The sequence below is a fragment of the Chinchilla lanigera genome, unplaced genomic scaffold (assembly GCF_000276665.1).
Source record: "Chinchilla lanigera isolate Chin_1 unplaced genomic scaffold, ChiLan1.0 scaffold00040, whole genome shotgun sequence".
In the NCBI taxonomy this organism is placed as follows: domain Eukaryota; kingdom Metazoa; phylum Chordata; class Mammalia; order Rodentia; family Chinchillidae; genus Chinchilla; species Chinchilla lanigera.
In genome coordinates this window covers 4810088-4828168 of record NW_004955441.1, presented here as the reverse complement: position 1 = coordinate 4828168, position 18081 = coordinate 4810088, and the positions used below count along the sequence as shown (strand labels likewise).

The following is an 18081-nucleotide window of genomic DNA, read 5'->3' as shown; positions in this document are numbered from 1 at the left end:
CTATTAAAGGAGTGAAGACTCCTTGGATGAATGTATTTGGAACTATAATTTATTTTTCTTGTGGGATGCATATCTTTACTACTGTTGTCTCTTTTATAGTTTAAGTCAACCCACAACAGAAGTGATGGTGTCATGGTATTGTGATAACTATTTTTAAGTTGTGATAACATATCAGTGGTAAAACTAGAATAGAAATTCCAGCCTAATTTTCCAGTCTTGTGTTTAGATAAATAGCCATACCATTTAAAAGATAAAAGGAATGTTCAAAAGAGTACTCTGGATTTGCTGCCACTATTTTTATGTGCCAAGACTTGATAAGCAGTTTTAGAAATAAAAAGCAGTATCTTCTTGGATACTGAACAATAAGTTAACCCTTAGTAACAGCAGGTAAAATTATTACTGAAAGAACTGTGTACTTTTGAATAATTTTTATTTTATTCTAGACAAAGATAAACTTGTTTTCCCTGAGATTTATATCCTTGTTTATCAGAGGAGGCACAATAAATTAGTCCTAGCAATGGGGGATTGTGTGAAGGTTGAACAATATTATGTGAGCAGGTGGAAACACCTTTTCAATGTCATTGTGCTGAAACAGTGGCGCCAAACCTGTGGCATGCAGGTCTTCTCGTAAGACAAAAGACGTTAATGTATGAGGTGTTTTTTTCTAAATAAAATTTCATTGTTCAAGTTTAATTTCACTGTTGCCACTGTGATAAATGAGTAGATTTTGGGTTGCAGTTTGGGCATCCGTCTCTAAAAGGTTCACCATCATGTGCTGCAATGCTGGTTCTAGACGCGTCGTACATCTAAAAGTTGTGTAAATGCACACAGAATTAAACATGGGCATAATGTATACTCCATATTCATTCCTTCGTGAGTACAGATGAAGAAGTAAGTGATAGCTTCTGACCCAAATGACTGTTGAAAACATACATATAATTGTTTACTTCTGGGCAGCCCACTTAGGACCCCTTCTGTCTGTCTCAGACAGAAACTTTCTTTCCCAAATAAATATATTCTGCTCTTAACCTCCAGTGTTTCTAGAATTAATTAAAAAAAAAAAAAAAAAACCACAAAAACTAGTGGAGGTCTTCCACTGAGATAATTGGATAGAGGTAAGAGTTTGCTTTTGTTTCATAGATTTTTTTAAAAAAGGTATTTAAAAAGAGGGAAGGTGTTTAAAAAAATTTTCTTTGTAGAAGTAACTTTCAGATTTACAGAAAAATTGCATAACAACCCAAAAAACTATTTCATGCCTATTGCTCATATTCATCCATTGTTAATTTTGACTCATTTATTTGAATATTCTTGCTTTTTCTCCCTCCCTGTCCCACCCTTTTCTGTTTCTCTTTCTACACACATAGTACACACAGTTTTAGCTGGGTGTGGTGGTGTATACCTGTAATTTCAGCACTCAGGAGGCTGAGGCAAGAGGATCCCCATGAGTTCGAGGCCTACCTGGGCTACATAGTGAGTTCAAGGTTCAGCCAAGACTATACTATAAGTGAGACTATACTATAAGTGACTATAAGTGAGACCTTGTTTTAAGAATAACAACAACAATAAAAAATACACACATTTTTTTCCTAAACCACTTAAAATTAAATTACTTAAATCATGTGCTTTCCCCTTGGGTCTGTATTTTCAAAGAACAAGAATATTGTCTCAGTGAAATGATAGAACAGTTATTTACCTCAGGAAATTCAACACTGACCATGTACTTTCATGTAAGCCATCACATTCCAATTGTCAGTGGACCCAGTAAAGTCTTTTATAGTATCCTTTCTCCTTCAGTACAGGATCCAGTACTGGCTCCTGGGTTATAATTGGTTGCTGTGTGTGTTTAGAGAGGGACTCTTGATCCATGTGCAAACTACTGCTGGTATGCTTTAGTGACTTGACCTCTGTTATAGGGGAAGAAATATCAACCCAGGAGTTAATTACATCTAATTGCTATATTCAGCATTCTGATATGTCTAAGGATCTATGATTTGTCATATTTAAAACTAGGGCTCATATTCCTTTATTAATATAGTAGCTATACAAATTAATATTTTTGAACAACCTTTTTAAAGCACCTGTTTTTAAGGTGAAATGATCTCTCAGGTCTATTAGTAACTGAATTTTAGTACTGCTTGGTTAATTTCATGAAATTGATCCAGTTATATGAGATTCACCTATGAAGTTTAAAAAAAAAAGCAGAAAAGTAGTTTTTTGTTGTTTTGTTATCTCTGATAATTTTCCACTTTGTCAGAAAGTCTTCTTTATTATTAAACAAAAACAAAGGAAAAAGAAACAAGATTAATTGCCTAAATGGAGTAGCATTCCTCTACATTTAATATGATGACCTCCTGGAAAGCAAAGAAAAATGGTACAGCTGAGTTTATTAAAACTGAAAAGAGATAAGGGAAAGGTGATAAAGAGCAAAGGGAGAGACGTGTTTCATGTGTTTTCATCCCCAAAAACGCAAGAGGCTTTACATTTGCTACTTATCTCTAAAACTCAAGGGCTTTATTCATTTTTCTAGGTGGGAGCTGCTCTGAGACCAGCCTTCTCACAAGATACACCATCAGATATAATAGCAAAAGCATGCCAGGTAAGAAGAAAAATGAGGCTTTCTGTAGTTATCGTCTGTAAATTCAAACATACTTAGAGTTTCACTTCAAGAAAGGAAAGAAAAGTCAAATGATTTTTATTTTTATCTTGGAAATACAATAGTGGCAGTTTCCATTTTGATTCTAGATGAAATAGTAGCTGTTAATTATATTCGTTATTATCATAACTAAGGACATAACTTTGAGATACTTAGTTCTTATGTGATCAAAAAATGAATAGACAATTGAAAATTGTAAGAGGGATAAAAATGGAAGATAACCACATCTATAATTAGAACCTAAAAAATAATAATGATAATTTAGTTAATAAACATTATTTTGACCACAGGTTATGAAAATTCTTCAAGTTTCTGGATACTAAATTATCCTAAAAAGACTTTCACATGCAGAAATTATATTGCACAATTAATCCCAGAACATTATTCTCATTTTATCTTCAGAGAAACTACCCAAAACACTTCTTCTACACATTTAGTAAAGTCTTCTTTTTCATATGTTTCATCTTGAAGGATTCATGCATTAAGATCTAATCTTTCAGCAAACCAGATTCTTTACCTGCCAAGAGAAGAGAAGCAACTGTCCCCTTCCTGGTTCTTTGGAGTATAGGGCTGTAGTCCATCATTTTTGTCTAGAATTCACCTGTAAGCTTCACGCAACCTCTATACAGCTAAGGTTTTGCCCTCTGCAGTGATACGTTTGAAATCCTGACTGTTCTCACTGGGTGAATGGTTTGCTACTTCTTTCCTTTGCTAAGTATTTCTCTGAAGCCTACTACCCTAATGATGGCCTTCAGAAGAATAACTTTTCCTGTCAGTAGCAGACCAGAGAGAGAAGAAAACCCAGGGATAGGCCTCTGGATTAGGTACAAATGTTGGGGTTAGGTAATCTGGTTTGGGATATTAATGCAAAACATCAAAAAGTCATTTAGGGCTGGGCATGGTAGTGCATCTGGAATCCTGCACTCAGGAGGTTAAGGCAGGAGGATCAAGAGTTCCCGGCCACCCTTACCCACATAGTGAAATGCTGTCTCAAAAGACAAAAACGAACAAACACAGTGATGCATAAATATGTCATGTTTCAGAGCATAGTATTTGAAGCAGACAAAACTTCCTGCTAAGCTCCTGATAATTAAAATACCAAAGGCTATTACAGCCTCACCTTGTAAATGAGTAGTATGACAATTTCCGGTCATTGAGTTTGTTTTAATTTCTTTCTTTTATAGTTTAACTGCTTATTCTATAAGCAGTTTCTTCTTTTCCAGTGGCAGGCTTAAATTTGTGATTCTACTTCTGTTGCAGATCTAGTGGTTTTGAAATAGATGGGGCAGTGGTTTGCAAGTGCCTACCCTTAAGAGAAAGCAAGGAGTTGGCTTACATGGTATCCCCGCCTATTTGCAGGAGTAATAGCACCTTGAGTCCTTAAAATCAGAGTAACTAATAGATATTACAGAGCAGACCCTCCAGTGTGATACAATCAGGGACTTCAATCAATGTGTCAGTAAAAAAATAAAAGCCAGGTGTGGTGGCACACACTTGTAATCCCAGCACTTGAGAGGCTGAAGCAGGATGATTGCCATGATTCTGAGGCCAGGCTGAGCTACATAGTGAGTTCAAGGGCAGCCTAAACTATATAGTGACACCCTGTCTCACAAATAAAAACAAAGCAAAATTTTAAAACATCATTTAAAGCAGATTTAGAATAAAATATGTATATATATGCATCCTTAAGTATTTCATTTCAGTTTAAAATTTATAATGTACATTCATTCATTGGTCTGTTGATGTGGGGTCCAAGATCTTTTCTCTGAATATGATTTTGCTGAGTCATTGCCACACTGTCTTCATAAATCAAATCTATAATGCATTATCTACAGTTTCCAGTGTTGGTGCTATGAATTAGAGAAAGTACTTAGATTTTTGCAAGGAGCATGTAGTGCTAAATTCTCAGTTGTTACAGTTTTCCCAACTTCTAGTTGTTTTTCTACCACATTTTACACAGCTATTTCTTATATTTAATGTCTTCTCACTTTAAATTTAGTATATTTTGCTATCTGTCCTTAATTGCTATTTGTATGTCCTTAATTGATAACAGTTTTTAAATTCCTTATTTTATTAAATTTAGTTTTGAATTCTTTGAAAATAAGATTTTAAGAGTAAAAATTTGTTTACACAAGTATTCTTAACTTTTAAAACTTAAATATAACATCACAAATCTATTAGACATGATGTGAAACCCAAATGCTCTAAAAGTGAGAAGCTTTTTTTATAATTTATTTGGGAGCAAAATCTGAGCTGGCCTGTACTCATTTGGTCCTGCCGTGAAGCTACATGAGATTTTAGTGTTGGTCTCCGAGTGATTATAATATGTTTTATTGCAGAAATATCTGTGTGTTAACTATGGACACTGCCACACACTTCTCTAGGTGTGACCTTAATATGGTTCATTTATCTTGTTACCTTTACCCAGTAGTAGTGAATTATGAAACACATCTTGGCCCAGGGATTTCACGTGAGGTAGTGAGGATTTGTAATTACTGTTGATGCAGTTGGTACAGTCAGACAAACCAGTTCTTCCTTTTTGAAATTCTTCTCTTGGCTCCATTATTTATTGCACTTGCCTGGCTTTTTAGTTGTTTTCTTTTCAATTTCCTTATGCTTGTTCTACTTGTCCCTTAAGTATAACAGTTTCCCCTGGGATATACTTTCAGGTTCTTTTTTTAAAAAAAACTATTCTTAAAAAATTTACCTAGTAATATTACTTTACTTATTACTGTTGTGTGGCAATTTCTAAATTTATGTAGTTACTCTAAACTTCCTCCTGAATCCAGGCGTAAGTTTCCAACTGCCTTCTGAATAGTATTTTTTCATGAGTTTCTTAGAATTCAGCATCTGAAAATGTTTGGGACCAAAATCATTCTTTCTTATCTCATCTCCACTTAACTTTCCTGTTTTCCTCTGTTGGCTCTCTTAAACAGTGGTGTCACCTTTCCATTCGTGCAAGTTAGAAACTTATTTATGTATTTATTTTGGGAAAGCATCTCACTATGTAGCTCAGGCTGGCCTCAAGCTCACTGTGTAGTCCAGGCTGGCCTTGAACTCATGGTGATCCTCTTGCCTCAGCCTCTGCAGTGCTGGGATTACAGGCATGCACCACCATGCCTGGCTAAATTAGAAACTTTGACAATTAAAATTTGGCAGTCTTTGATTATTATTTTTCCAGCTGTTTTCCCGCAGCCCCTAAAAATATCTAGTTTGTTTCCATATACTGCAAGTTCTACCTCCATATTTGTCTTGGATGCCTCTCCTTTTTCGTTCCGTTCCATTCCATTCCATTCCATTCCATTCCATTCCATTCCATTCCATTCCATTCCATTCCATTCCATTCCATTCCATTCCATTCTGAGATCCATTTTATCCCTCTTCTGTTGTACTACATTGTAATATTGTAATAATTGAGTAAGTACATTGTTTATTGTCTCTGTAGTCCTAGAGCAGTTTTCCTAAAGCCCAGTTCTAGTAGTCACATGCCTTTGTTCTGAAGCAGTGGAAACTCCGGATTGTCTGCAGAATAAGTCTGAATTCATTTTACATGAAGTTTAAATTTTATCATCTCTGATCTCAATTAGCTTTCGTAATTGCCATTTCTTCCTCATGTAAGTCTCTATGTCTGTAAATACACACCTTCCTGATATCTAAACATTCCCATTTTTTCTGTTGGAATTGATTACTCTGTTGTCTGTTTTTAAGGTAATATCACATTATGTAATGTTCCAATGTGTTCATTCAATTTGTATTTTGTTACTTTAGGGGAAGGACTCAATATTTTTCCTTTACTTTTAAAGTGTTTTTCATAGCATCTAGTATAACACTGCCTGTGGTAAGCAGAAATCTTGTTGAAGAGTTATTCATGACTGGCTGGGTGTGATGGCGCATGCCTATATAATCCCAGCACTCAGATGGCTGGGGCAGGAGGATTGTTGTGAGTTCGAGACCAACCTGGGCTACAAAATGAGCTCAAGGCCAGCATGAACTGCACAGTGAGACCCTGTCTGAAAAAAAAAAAAAAAAAAAAAAATACTATTCATGACTGAATTATTTTGGATAGAAAATCATTTTGATTAAAATTTTTTGTTAGATGATGGAGACATGATAGTAAGTTAATATTGTTTTTATATAAATACAATAAAATCTATATTTGCTGTTGATTTTTAACAAAAATTAAAGCATAGCATTGGTAATCTTTTTGTTTTGTTCCTTGGTTTTGTTTTGCGAATTTCCCTCAAGAAATAGAATCATTTTATTCCCTTCTCTTAATGGTAACTTCTTTTTTCTTTTTTGGTCTTTCTGAGACAGGGTCTCACTATGCAGTTCTGGCTGGCCTTGAACTTACTTTATAGCCTAGGCTGGTCTCCAACTCCTGTGATCCTCCTGCCTCAGGCTCCCAAGTGCTGGGATTACAGGTGTGCACTACCACACCCAGCTAATGGTAACATTTTATACACAAAAATTTTAAATTTTAATTACGTAGGTATGTAGTACATGGATTGGAAGTGGAGTTGTCAGTGACCTCAATGATCTCCGCCGAGTACACAATCTACTTGTTTCTTCTCTGGACAAAGTTCAAGCTGGAAAAGGATCTTCCAGTCAACTGTACCGAGAGAGTGCCACAACCATGGAGAAACTGGCTGTCCTCAAGGCGTGGGCGGAGGTAACCACAGCCTATTGTGTTGAGCCCTTTCTCTGTCTGTTAGACAATGTTCTACTCCTGTTGGTAAAAAGTGTTTCATTTTTTAAAAGCTGACACTTGGTGTGGAGTACTTTTTGAAGATCTGTTGATAAATATTTTAAAAACTTCTGTATTAAAAGCTTTCCTTATTTAATATTGAGGGTGCAAGAAAAACACAAAAATATAGGCAGCAGAAAATATTTTATGCTAAGAATCTTTTACTCTGTTTGGATAAATTTCAAGAAACTTGCCACGGTGGTGGCTAGGAGTATTTGATGTTTTTTAATAGCTGGTTTTATCTCTTTGGTTCCCAGAGCATGTGTGTATGCGTCCCACACCCCCAGTGTAAATATAAGGTAGTGTTAAATTCACGTTTTCTAAATTCCTTTCTCCAGGTGCTTTTCAATTCTTATCATCTGCCCTCCAGTATTTCAAATAACTTGATTCCGTCCTTCACCAGCTCAGCTCATTCTCACTTTCCTGTTTCCATGGTATCAGCAGGTTGTGCCCACTGAATAGGCATTTGCTGATTCAAAGTTTGCAGCAACAAAGGAGATACAGTTTTTAGATAAAGAACCTCTGTAATTTTGGGAGATAAAAGGGTGAAGTTTTTTTTCTTTCACGAAAAAATGGAACATGAGCTCATTAAGGTATCATGGAAATTGGTTTTTCTCTCTGATTTTTAGACTACGTATCAAACTGTTTCAAATAGAATATTTTTGGGGGTACCACTATTGTATTATTCTGCCATTTTGGGTTCAGGCAAGTAAAATAGTACTTTTTGCTAATATTGATAAAACGATCATTCTTACTGGTAAAATTTTAAAAGCCATTCTTATTGGCTTTTTCAAATTAATGCAAGTCCCAAATTATACTATCATTATTTGACAGAAAGTAGAATATGAAAAAGATAACCATTTTTATTATCTTACTTTGAAATTAATATCTTTAATTTCCATTTATCTCCTTTTCTTGTCTTGGAAATTAAATTGTAGTTTTATTGTTTTTTTAAACTCACAATTGTCCTTAATTCTCCAAGCCATTAATTGATTTCTCAAGTGCAGATACCATCATGTGTTTTGATGAACATGCAAGTTTTTTTATTTAGTTAGTTCTCTGCACACTGGCATATTCAGTTAGTTTTCTTGATTCCCTCCTGTTACAAAGCTTGGCATAGTTTTGTATAAAAAGCATTAAATACTGAGTCAGAGGCCCTAGGACAAGTTTTGGCTTCACAGTTTACTATCTGTGTGACTTGATCAAGTGATTCCATCTCTCAGAACCTCAGTTTGCGTATTACAAAAGAGAAATAAAATCTTCTAAGGCAGTATAAGTAGCAGTGCCCAGCACTGTGCTTGGCCCTGAATGGGAGGTAGATAATTGCTTTAAAGATTAGATCAGTATATCCTTTAACTGAATTAATAATTCACATTATATTTCTAATTCTTTTCTTATTTTGAGTGTAATTCAGTACTACGTTAGTAATTTGAACCTGAAGCTCAGCCTTTAATTTTGTCTAGGAATTCGTTTCCCTGCTTACTTCCTTTTCCTCAAATGTCCCTTGTATTACAGATGTCTCTACTGAAAACCTATCTTTGCGTCTACTTTTTCACTTAGAAAGTGGAGCATATTTTCCAACTCTTCCATTGTTTACTTCAAATCTTTAGATTCATGTGAATTGGTAATTGCTTTCATACCTGTGTAACATGGGATGAGTTACTCACCAACCTTTTAAAGCTTGTTATCTCAACCTGGAAGTATTATACACATTTCATAGGCTTATGGTGTCAATGAAATGAGATGATTGGCTGGGTGTGGTGGCTCACGCCTGTAATCCCAGCACTCAGGAAGCTAAGGCAGGAGGATCGTTGCGAGTTTGAGGCCAGCCTGGGCTACAAAGTGAACTCAAGGCCAGCCTGAACTGCATAGTGAGACCCTGTCTCAAAAATACCAAAAAAAAAAAAAAAAATGAGATGATCAAGGACTTTGTGCAGTAACTACCACATTACACATACATATGTAATGAATATTTTCTGTTATTTAATATTATTTTAAAGTTTTCCTCTAATCTAAGGTCATTTCCCACTGACTGATTCATCAAAGTGTTTTTGAGCTTCGGCTCTATGCCAGGTTAGCAGCTGCAAATGCAGTGATGAACACAGCGAATATGTTTCACACTCTAGGCAAGGTAGACTCTAAACCAGTAGGTACAACAGGCTGTAAGAAGCATTATTTAAGGAGACATACAGTCTTTTGAAACATAACAAAGTCTCCTGAAGTGGGCTGGAGTCTCACAGTAGGCTTCTAGGAAGAAGCGACATTTACATTGAAATATGGAGGGTGAGAGATGTTGAGCATGTGTGTGAGGAGACTGTTCAAAACTCAGTGACCAGTTATCCCCCTCTTCTGGATCTTTAGCTTCTTCCTGTGTTTCCTTTTGTCTTTGTGCATATTCCGAGACTGAGCGTCCCTGTGTCTGCTGCGTCCTTTCTCTCGCCTCTTGACATCTCAGTTTATTGAAGGAGTTTCATTGTCTGCACTTACTCACTTATCCAGTCATTCACTTCTTGATCCCCTGCAGTTTGGGTGTAGTCTCACCTGTTCTATTGGAATTACTTCCATTAAAGTCCCTATAACATATTTATTCAGAGCATTAGACACTGTTCATTGCTTGTTTTACCTCAGTGTTTGAGCATATCTTTACTTTCCTTGGCTTCTCTGACACTTCTCACTTAGTACTTTCCTTGGCTTCTCTGACACTTCTCACTTAGTACTTTCCTTCTTTTTTTTTTTTCTAATTTTTTTTTATTTTATGAAAAAATAAACTTTCCTAGCTAAATAATAATAGAATGGCAATAGTTGTTACACTGACTCTTTTCAGTTACTCATTCTCAGTATCGCTTTCTGATTTCTCTCTGCCTACCTGCTTTTTGTATTTTGAGTCATTATACATTTTTATATTATTCTTACTGGGATTTTTTTGGTGGTACTTTGGAATCAAACCTAAGGCTTTCTGTATGGTAGGCAACTGCTATACCACTGAGTCACATCCCATCCCTGTAGTTTTTGTTTTGGTTTGTTTTTTTTGTTGTTGTTTTTGTTTTTTTGAGATAGGGTCTCACTATGTACAGGCTGGCTTTGAACTCTCAGCGATCTTCCTGCCTCAGCCTCCTGAGTGCTGGGATTACAGATGTACACCACTACACCCAGCAGCCCTGTAGTTATTAATACATATTAATTGTACAAGTTAATAGACCTCACCCTATCCTTCTTCTTTCTTTTGGTTTGTTTGTATGTGTTTTTGAGAGAATCTGACTATGTGCCCCAGAGGCTGGCCTTGAACTCATGGAGGTCATCCTGCCTCAGCCTTCTGAGTGCTGGGATTATAGGCATGTGTCACCACACTGGCCACTGTGGCATTTGTATACATGCTTATATCATGCTTTGATCATGTCAACCCTCCCTTTTCCTACCCTCTCTTAGCCCCCCTCCCCAGTCCTTAATAATCCTTCTTCTATTTTCTAGTCTTTTATTTCTTTTTAATTTACACATATGTAAGAAAACCAACCCTTACCCTGATACTAACCCTGATCTTTAAATATTGGTATTTTTCCTGCTGGCCATAGTGGCACACACCTGTTTGCCACCGCCAGGATTCTAGCAGTTGGAGAGGCGGAAGAAGGAGGATCACCGCGAGTCTCAGGCCAGCCTGGGCTACCTAGTGAGTTCAAGGCCAGCCTGAACTATATATCGAGATCCTGTCTCAAAAAGCCAAAAATAAATAAATAAATATTTGTATTTTTCTTGTACCTTCTTGCTCTTCTTACTTTAGCCTCATTAACACCCATAACCGGGGCTGGGGATTTAGCTCAGTGGCAAAGTGCCTGCCTGGCAAGCTCAAGGTCATTAGTTCGGTTCCCGGTACCGGAGAAAAACCAAAAAAAAAAAAAAAAACCACCCATAACCTATAACTCTTACTTGTGTAGTACAGTACCTCTCCCAAATTCCAACCCTGTGGTTTTCATTGTTTACTAGACATGTCTACTTGGATGACTTATATGTACCACACACACAAACATACACACACACACAGAATATTTAAGTAAAATTCTTTTCTCTTTCCTTATTTTCCCCTCCCTATAGTTTTGGAGACTCCTATAATTTCTAAACTGGATTTAGTATTAGTCCTAACTAATTTTTCTTCCCCAACCACCTACCTCTCTTCTGATGTTCAACCAGTAACTAATTCCTATTTATTTTACTTCATTAATATGTATGAAAATAGCAGTTTTGTTCTTTGGATAAAAATATCTGTGCTGAAGCTGGGTGCAGTGGCACATGTTTGTAGTCTCAGCTACTTGGTAGACTCAGGCAAGAGGATTGTTTCAGTCCAGGAGTTTGAGGTCAGCCTGGGTAACATAGCTATACCCTGTCCTTTAAAAGAAAAAAAAGAGCTGTGCTTACCTACTGTTGTGGTCTGTATCTACATGTCCCCCAAAGCCTAATGGAGTTTTGGATGGAGCTTTTTCGGAGGTAGCTGAATCTAGAGTATTTGACTGATTCATAGTGCAATGCTAGGATTAAGGGTGCTGAGATTAAGGGTAGGTGATTGCTGCAACAGTCCATTATTGGATTGGCACTACCCTAATCCCAGTAGACTGGATACAATATAAGAGCAGAAAGAGGCTCCCGCTCTTCTCTTGTTGCTTTTGCTGTATTCTGTCACCTTAAATGGTGGCCCTGGTGTCATGCCACCCTGCCTTGGAGCCAGTAGATTATGAACTGAAACCTCTACAAACTATGAGCTAAATAAACCTTCCTCCTTTAACCTTGGGTGTTGGGTATTTTGTCTCTGCAATGAGAGAATAGTAACTAAGACACCTACAAATTCAGAATACAGAGGAAACAGATGAAACTAAAAATAAAACTCATCTGTAGTATTATCACCCAAAGGTAACTACTGGTAATATTTTGGTCTACTCTGCATACGTCTACAGAAAAGTCTATATATTGCTGTAATTTGTGTGTGTGTATATATATATATTTTTTCAAAATAAAAGCAGAATCCTGTTTAACATAGCACCTTTTAAAAATTCCTTGGCAATAAATCATGTATAACTTTTCATATCTGTAAGTAATGCTATTCTCTTTCCCCACTGCTTTATTCTTTGTCCTCATGATGTCACCTACTTTGTAGAATTGATCCATGCTCCTTTTTTCTATTACTAGTCTTTTCTTTCTCACAGCTGCTTCTGCACAGATTGTCAGAATCATCTTTCTCAAATGCAAACTCTTGGCAAAGAATATGAATTGATAATTCACAAAGAAGAAACAAAGCTACAAATAAACACAGAAAGAATACAAAACATTCCCCAGCTAAATCAATGTAATTTTTAAAGTTAATAGTATTGGTAGACTTTTTAAAGGAATAATATATTTTAGAACAGTATTTAAGAAAATACACATATTTGTTGACTATTCTATCCTAAAAATATTTAAAGCTGTAATCTACTACAAAGACTTTATTGTGGTGCTTTTGTTCTCAAAAGAGTTGAAATAACCTAAATGTATTTCTTGAGCCCAAAAGATAGTGGTGTCAAGTGAATAGAAAATTGGAAAAAAAAAAAAGAAAATTGGATTAGAAGTTACACACACACACACACACACACACACACACACACATACACACACACACCCTTATTTAAGACTCAATGTGTATATGCAACATACCTAGAATATTAGGAGCACTGTAGCTCAGTGGTAAGATTGTATTTAATTGTTATTTGCTTCATTTTACACATGCTGCTAATTTTTCTTCTGTAATACGTAATTTTATTTTGTCTCAAAAAAAACAAAAAACAGGGCGGCCAGTCTTGAACTTACGGTGTAGTCCAGGCTGGCCTCAATCTCATGGGATCCTCTTGCCTCTCAGCCTACTGAGTGGTGGGATCACAGGTGTGTGCCACCATACCCAACTGGTTAATACCTAATTTAAAAAAGCCTAGACATTTGTTTAAAAACAATTTAAAATATATTCTCATATATTGCAAATAATGGTATAAAATACAGAACCCTTTTAGAGAGCATGGTCCTGGATTTGATCCCCTGCCCTGCTGGGGCAAGGAAGTATAAGAAACCACTTGGCAGTATGTATTGAGAGCCATAAAAATACTATAATCAGTGACCAAGTAATTCCATTTCTAGACCTTTTTTCTAACATGAAAAAGAGGTAAGTTTATTAAAATGTTTACTTGAAACTTTATAATATGAAGTAAACAGCTTTTGCCTTTGGGTCTGATCTTTTAAAGATTGCCCAGGCTAATAATCAGAAGTAAATACAAGCTTTCAGGTGTAAGGAACTTGTTAGTGATATTGTGGATCCTCCACTGTAGCAACTAGAATAAAGGTTATGAAGATTAATATCCACATAAGAAAACCCTAGACGACATCGCAAAACTCTGTTGAAACCTGCCCCCAATACATGTGACTTTAAAATCTTGCAGTGGCACTTCATTTTCCTCATTGCCCACACAATAAAATCAATTACTCCCACCTTATATCCTCTGCTCAGGTCATATTAAAAACCTACAGCTCTCAAAATGCCATTCAGTTTCCTATTTTTATGCTCTTGTTCTTATTCTCTCTGCCTACAGTCCTTTTTATTTCTGCCTATGAGCAAGTGAACTTTTGTCCTTGAAAACTCTTGCCTTGCCTTTCTTATATTCCCAGCATTAAGATGCATCCATCCTGGGTGCTCCCTGAGACTAATTCATTCACTTCAGGAACCATCACATGTTCATTAGGTGTCAGACCCTCCACTTAACCTTTGGGTGGAATGTGGTGAGGGAGATGATTGCAAACAGGTTTTAAACAATTATTTGTCTCGGCCCATGTATGGTGGCATACACCTATAATCCCAGCACTTGGGGGGCTGAGGCAGGAGGATCGCCTGGAGTTCAAGACTAGCCTGGACTACACAGTGAGATCCTGTCTCAAAAAAAAATCCCTCAAAATAAAGTGCCTATTAAGACATGTTCTTTACATATCAGTATAATAACAAAATTAGGGCAAAACAAGCTTAAAACCACTTGGAAATATGAGTGTGATATTTTTATATCCTGAGATCCAAAGTCCTTTCTATAGAGGTTAGCAGTTCCTATATGCTTGCTGTGTTCTAGCTGTCTGCTCACTGTAGAAATACAGACGCAGTCTTTCCCTTCAAGAAGTTTATAGTATATGTTCCTCATTAGTTACAATGGAAATTACACTAGCCAGGTTTTCTCAGGATTTTTATGTAATGCAAATTTTTCCTTTCACACTTATTTCTTTCCTTTTCATTAATATGTTATTCAGTTTTGTATGTATCAATTGCAAAAATTAAATGTATGTACAAAAAATAAACACGGAAGAATCTTTAAAATGGTTTTAGAAAGGTTACTGTTATATGTCCTTTTGGTTCACGAACTAGAGAGTAAGGCTATAGATAATATATTTGACTAGTAAATTATACTCTTTAACTATGTGTTGTAATTGCTAAATTGCTAACTGTCATTTAAGGACTATGTAAAAGGCTATTTATAGAAGTCCTTTCTCTGGCCACCTTGCTATTTTCAGACTTTTTCTTTGAATGCTCTGTGATTGTGTCTAATAAGTGTAGAAAAGTGGGAGTAGTAAACAGGAAGTTGTGCCCCATAGCAAAAAAAAAAAAGAGAGAGAGAGAGAGAAAAGAAAAGGTAGCTTTGTAAAATAGAACAAAGGAAGCCAGAAGAAGCTCAGAGAAGCCTACTCCAGGAATATGTGGTGGGAACAATAGATAAATTTTTAAAAATTTCTTCCAAAACAGGTGGTTACTCTTTTGTAGTTACATCAGATTACCTTTGATAATGACATTATAATGATAACAACTTTAAATATCTCATTTTTTTATCTTATTTCTTGTTATTTTTACCTGTCCTATATCTAACTAGGTATATGTGGTTGCTATGAATATTAAAAAAGAAGCAGAGTCAAAACCAAAAAGAGCAATTAAAAATACTGATGATGAAGATGATGACTATGGTACCGTAGATGAACTACCACCAGATAGTTTAATTACACTGGTACAACCTGAACTCCCAACACTTAGCCGCCTGTGGTTGGCAGCATTGAAAGACTATGCACTTTTGACATTACCAGCTGAATTTGCCAGTCAGCTCCCTCCAGATGGTAAGTATGGCATTTGGGATGTTGCCTTTAGGGAGTTCAGTGTAGTAAATGAACATAATGGATTTGGTAGAGGCTACCATGAGCAGTACCAGTGACTGCACTTTAAAGTGTTGTAGACTTAAACTTTAGAACATATTCTTCATATTGAGTTTGTAGACTCAAGACACTACAATATAAAGCTTTTTTGTTAGCAGAAGCAAAAATGTTAGTACTGTAATAGTAATAGCTGTATGAATGGGGGTGCTCTACATAAGTTTGGATAGCAAGTCATTCTGCATAACTATGATGTGTACTACTGCACGGGTCAATATGTGTACGTTCATATGATCTTACTCTACAAATTACTTGGATGCCTAAAGTCCTATGCAAATTGTTTATACTTTAGTTTTCTTATTGAAATTGATGCAGAAATCATCATGAGCATTTTTCCTGTCTAGAAAATGTATTACCAGTTTCTACTCAAAGAACCCATTCCTCTTTCCATATAGTAATGATAACAATAATGGAGTTCTTTTTCTCCTTCCTCAGTCGTTCATGATAGCAAGTAGAGGAAATCCTCAGTATTGGTATTAGAAAAAGTAGGTGGGGAGGAATAACAGAAAAACAGAAAAATAGAAAGGACACAGAATCTCTGGTCGTGGTAAAAAAAAAAAAAAAGTGGATGTGAAATGGGGAGGTAAATCCTGTGACAGCAGTGCTGCAAAAGATAACACTGCACTAGCAGCGCAGAGGAGAGGGTTACAACTGGCATCAGTGAGGGAGACAAGGGCAGTGCAGGTCAGCAGCTGAGTAAAGGGGTTAGCGTGTCTAGGAGAAGCTCATTGTTGTTCATAAATGAGTGAACACTTATAACAGGAAATAATGAATAGAAAATAATTTAATTGATTGGATTGTTTTACAGGTGGAGCATTTTATACACCAGAGACTATTGATACAGCCAGACTTCACTATCGGAATTCCTGGGCTCCAATTCTCCATGCAGTGGCACTTTGGTTAAATAGCACGGGGTTTGCATGTTCAGAGTCCACAGAAGCAGCAGCAGTGTCTGGTTCACAAAAACGTTCTGCACCTGTCAGTTTAAACCAGGCATCAGGAGCAATAGCCAGTGCTAAGTCTTTGCCAGAAATTAATAAAGACAGAATGCACCTGATTTTAGGTAGGAGTGTAATTAGCTTCATTATAACTAGCTTTAAGATGTGTCACTTTTGAAAGTTTTTGTCTTTCATGTAATGAGCTTCAAAATGTGTCACTTATGAAAATTCATGTCTTTCACATAATGCTATGGAAAAGTTTTATATAGCACAATTTAGATACTAAATAATAAAATTTCCAGCTCAACTTTTAAATTTACTGAATTTTTTTTGGGGGGGAAACAGGGTTTGACTGTATAGTCCAGGTTGGTCTTAAACTTGTGATTGTCCTGGTTGAGCTTCTTAAATGCTGGTATTATAAGCATGAACAACCCTGCCTGGTTTTAACAGTGTTTTATTTAAAAATTAAATTGTTGGGCCAGGGATACAGCTAAGCAGCCAGCACCTGTCTGGCAAATGCAAAGTCCTAAGTGCCACTGCCGGTACCAAAAAAAAAAAAAAATTGTTTAGAACTACTCTTTAAATATTTTAGCTATCATGTTCACTTACACAGCAAATGCTAAAGAGTTCCCACAGAAAAACCTTAATTATTTTTAATTTTTATTCAGCATGTGGTTTTCTTTTTACTTGGTATTTAATAGGTCCCATGAAGAGGAAAAGTTTAATCAAATTTAAACCTGGTATGAGCTGGGTGTGGTGCTGCACACCTGTAATCCCAGCACTTGGGAGGCTGAGGCAGGAGGATCTTTGCCAATTCGAGGCCAGCCTGGGCTACAAAATGAGCTCAAGGCCAGCCTGAACTGCATAGTGAGACCCTGTCTCAAAAAAGACAAAAAAAAAACCCCAAAAAACCTGGTATGGTAGCTCACGTCTGTAATCCCAGCACTCAAGGGGCTGAGGCAGTAGGTACTCAAATTCAAAGCCAGCCTGGGTTCCATAGAAATTCAGGGCCAGCATAGATTACATAGCAAGATCCTGTCTCAAAAAACAATGGGGGATGTCGCTCACTGGTAAATTGCTTGCATACTATGCAGGAAACTCTGGGTTCAATCCCTAGTAAAAGGGGAAAATTCAAATCCTAATTTATAATTGCTTTGTATTCATTTGTAAGAAAATGAGTGCACCTTGAGACCATAGTGTTGTGAAGTAAATGTGACAGACATACATAAATATTCCATGATTTCTCTCTTTTTTTTGGTTTCTCTTATATGAAAAACCCAAAGAACAAAATAAAGGATAGCTAATAGGAAGCAGGGAGACAGATCTTTTGCAAGTGGAAAAAAGACTAAGATGAAGAAGGGGATGTAAAAAAATACATGAAGATTTTAGTGATCTCATATTTTTTGTGGGTGAAAAGGAATACAACTGGTAGGGTATAATAATAGAATTCATAGATCTCACAAGTGAAAAACTTCCAAAACCTTACCCTGTATGCATTAAGAACA

The 18081-nt window shown here is 36.3% G+C and overlaps 1 protein-coding gene across 2 annotated transcripts in view; it reads left to right on the top strand.

The window, feature by feature from the left end:
• The window catches only part of Heatr5b (HEAT repeat containing 5B), an 88002-nt gene that overhangs the window by 51150 nt on the left and 18771 nt on the right, over window positions 1-18081 (top strand). For both annotated transcript variants that reach the window (XM_005390863.2, XM_005390864.1), the window contains exons 26-29: window positions 2528-2596; window positions 7143-7322; window positions 15308-15545; window positions 16447-16701. In XM_005390863.2, coding sequence (XP_005390920.1) covers window positions 2528-2596; window positions 7143-7322; window positions 15308-15545; window positions 16447-16701 — 742 coding nt within the window. The remainder of the gene's footprint in view (window positions 1-2527; window positions 2597-7142; window positions 7323-15307; window positions 15546-16446; window positions 16702-18081) is intronic.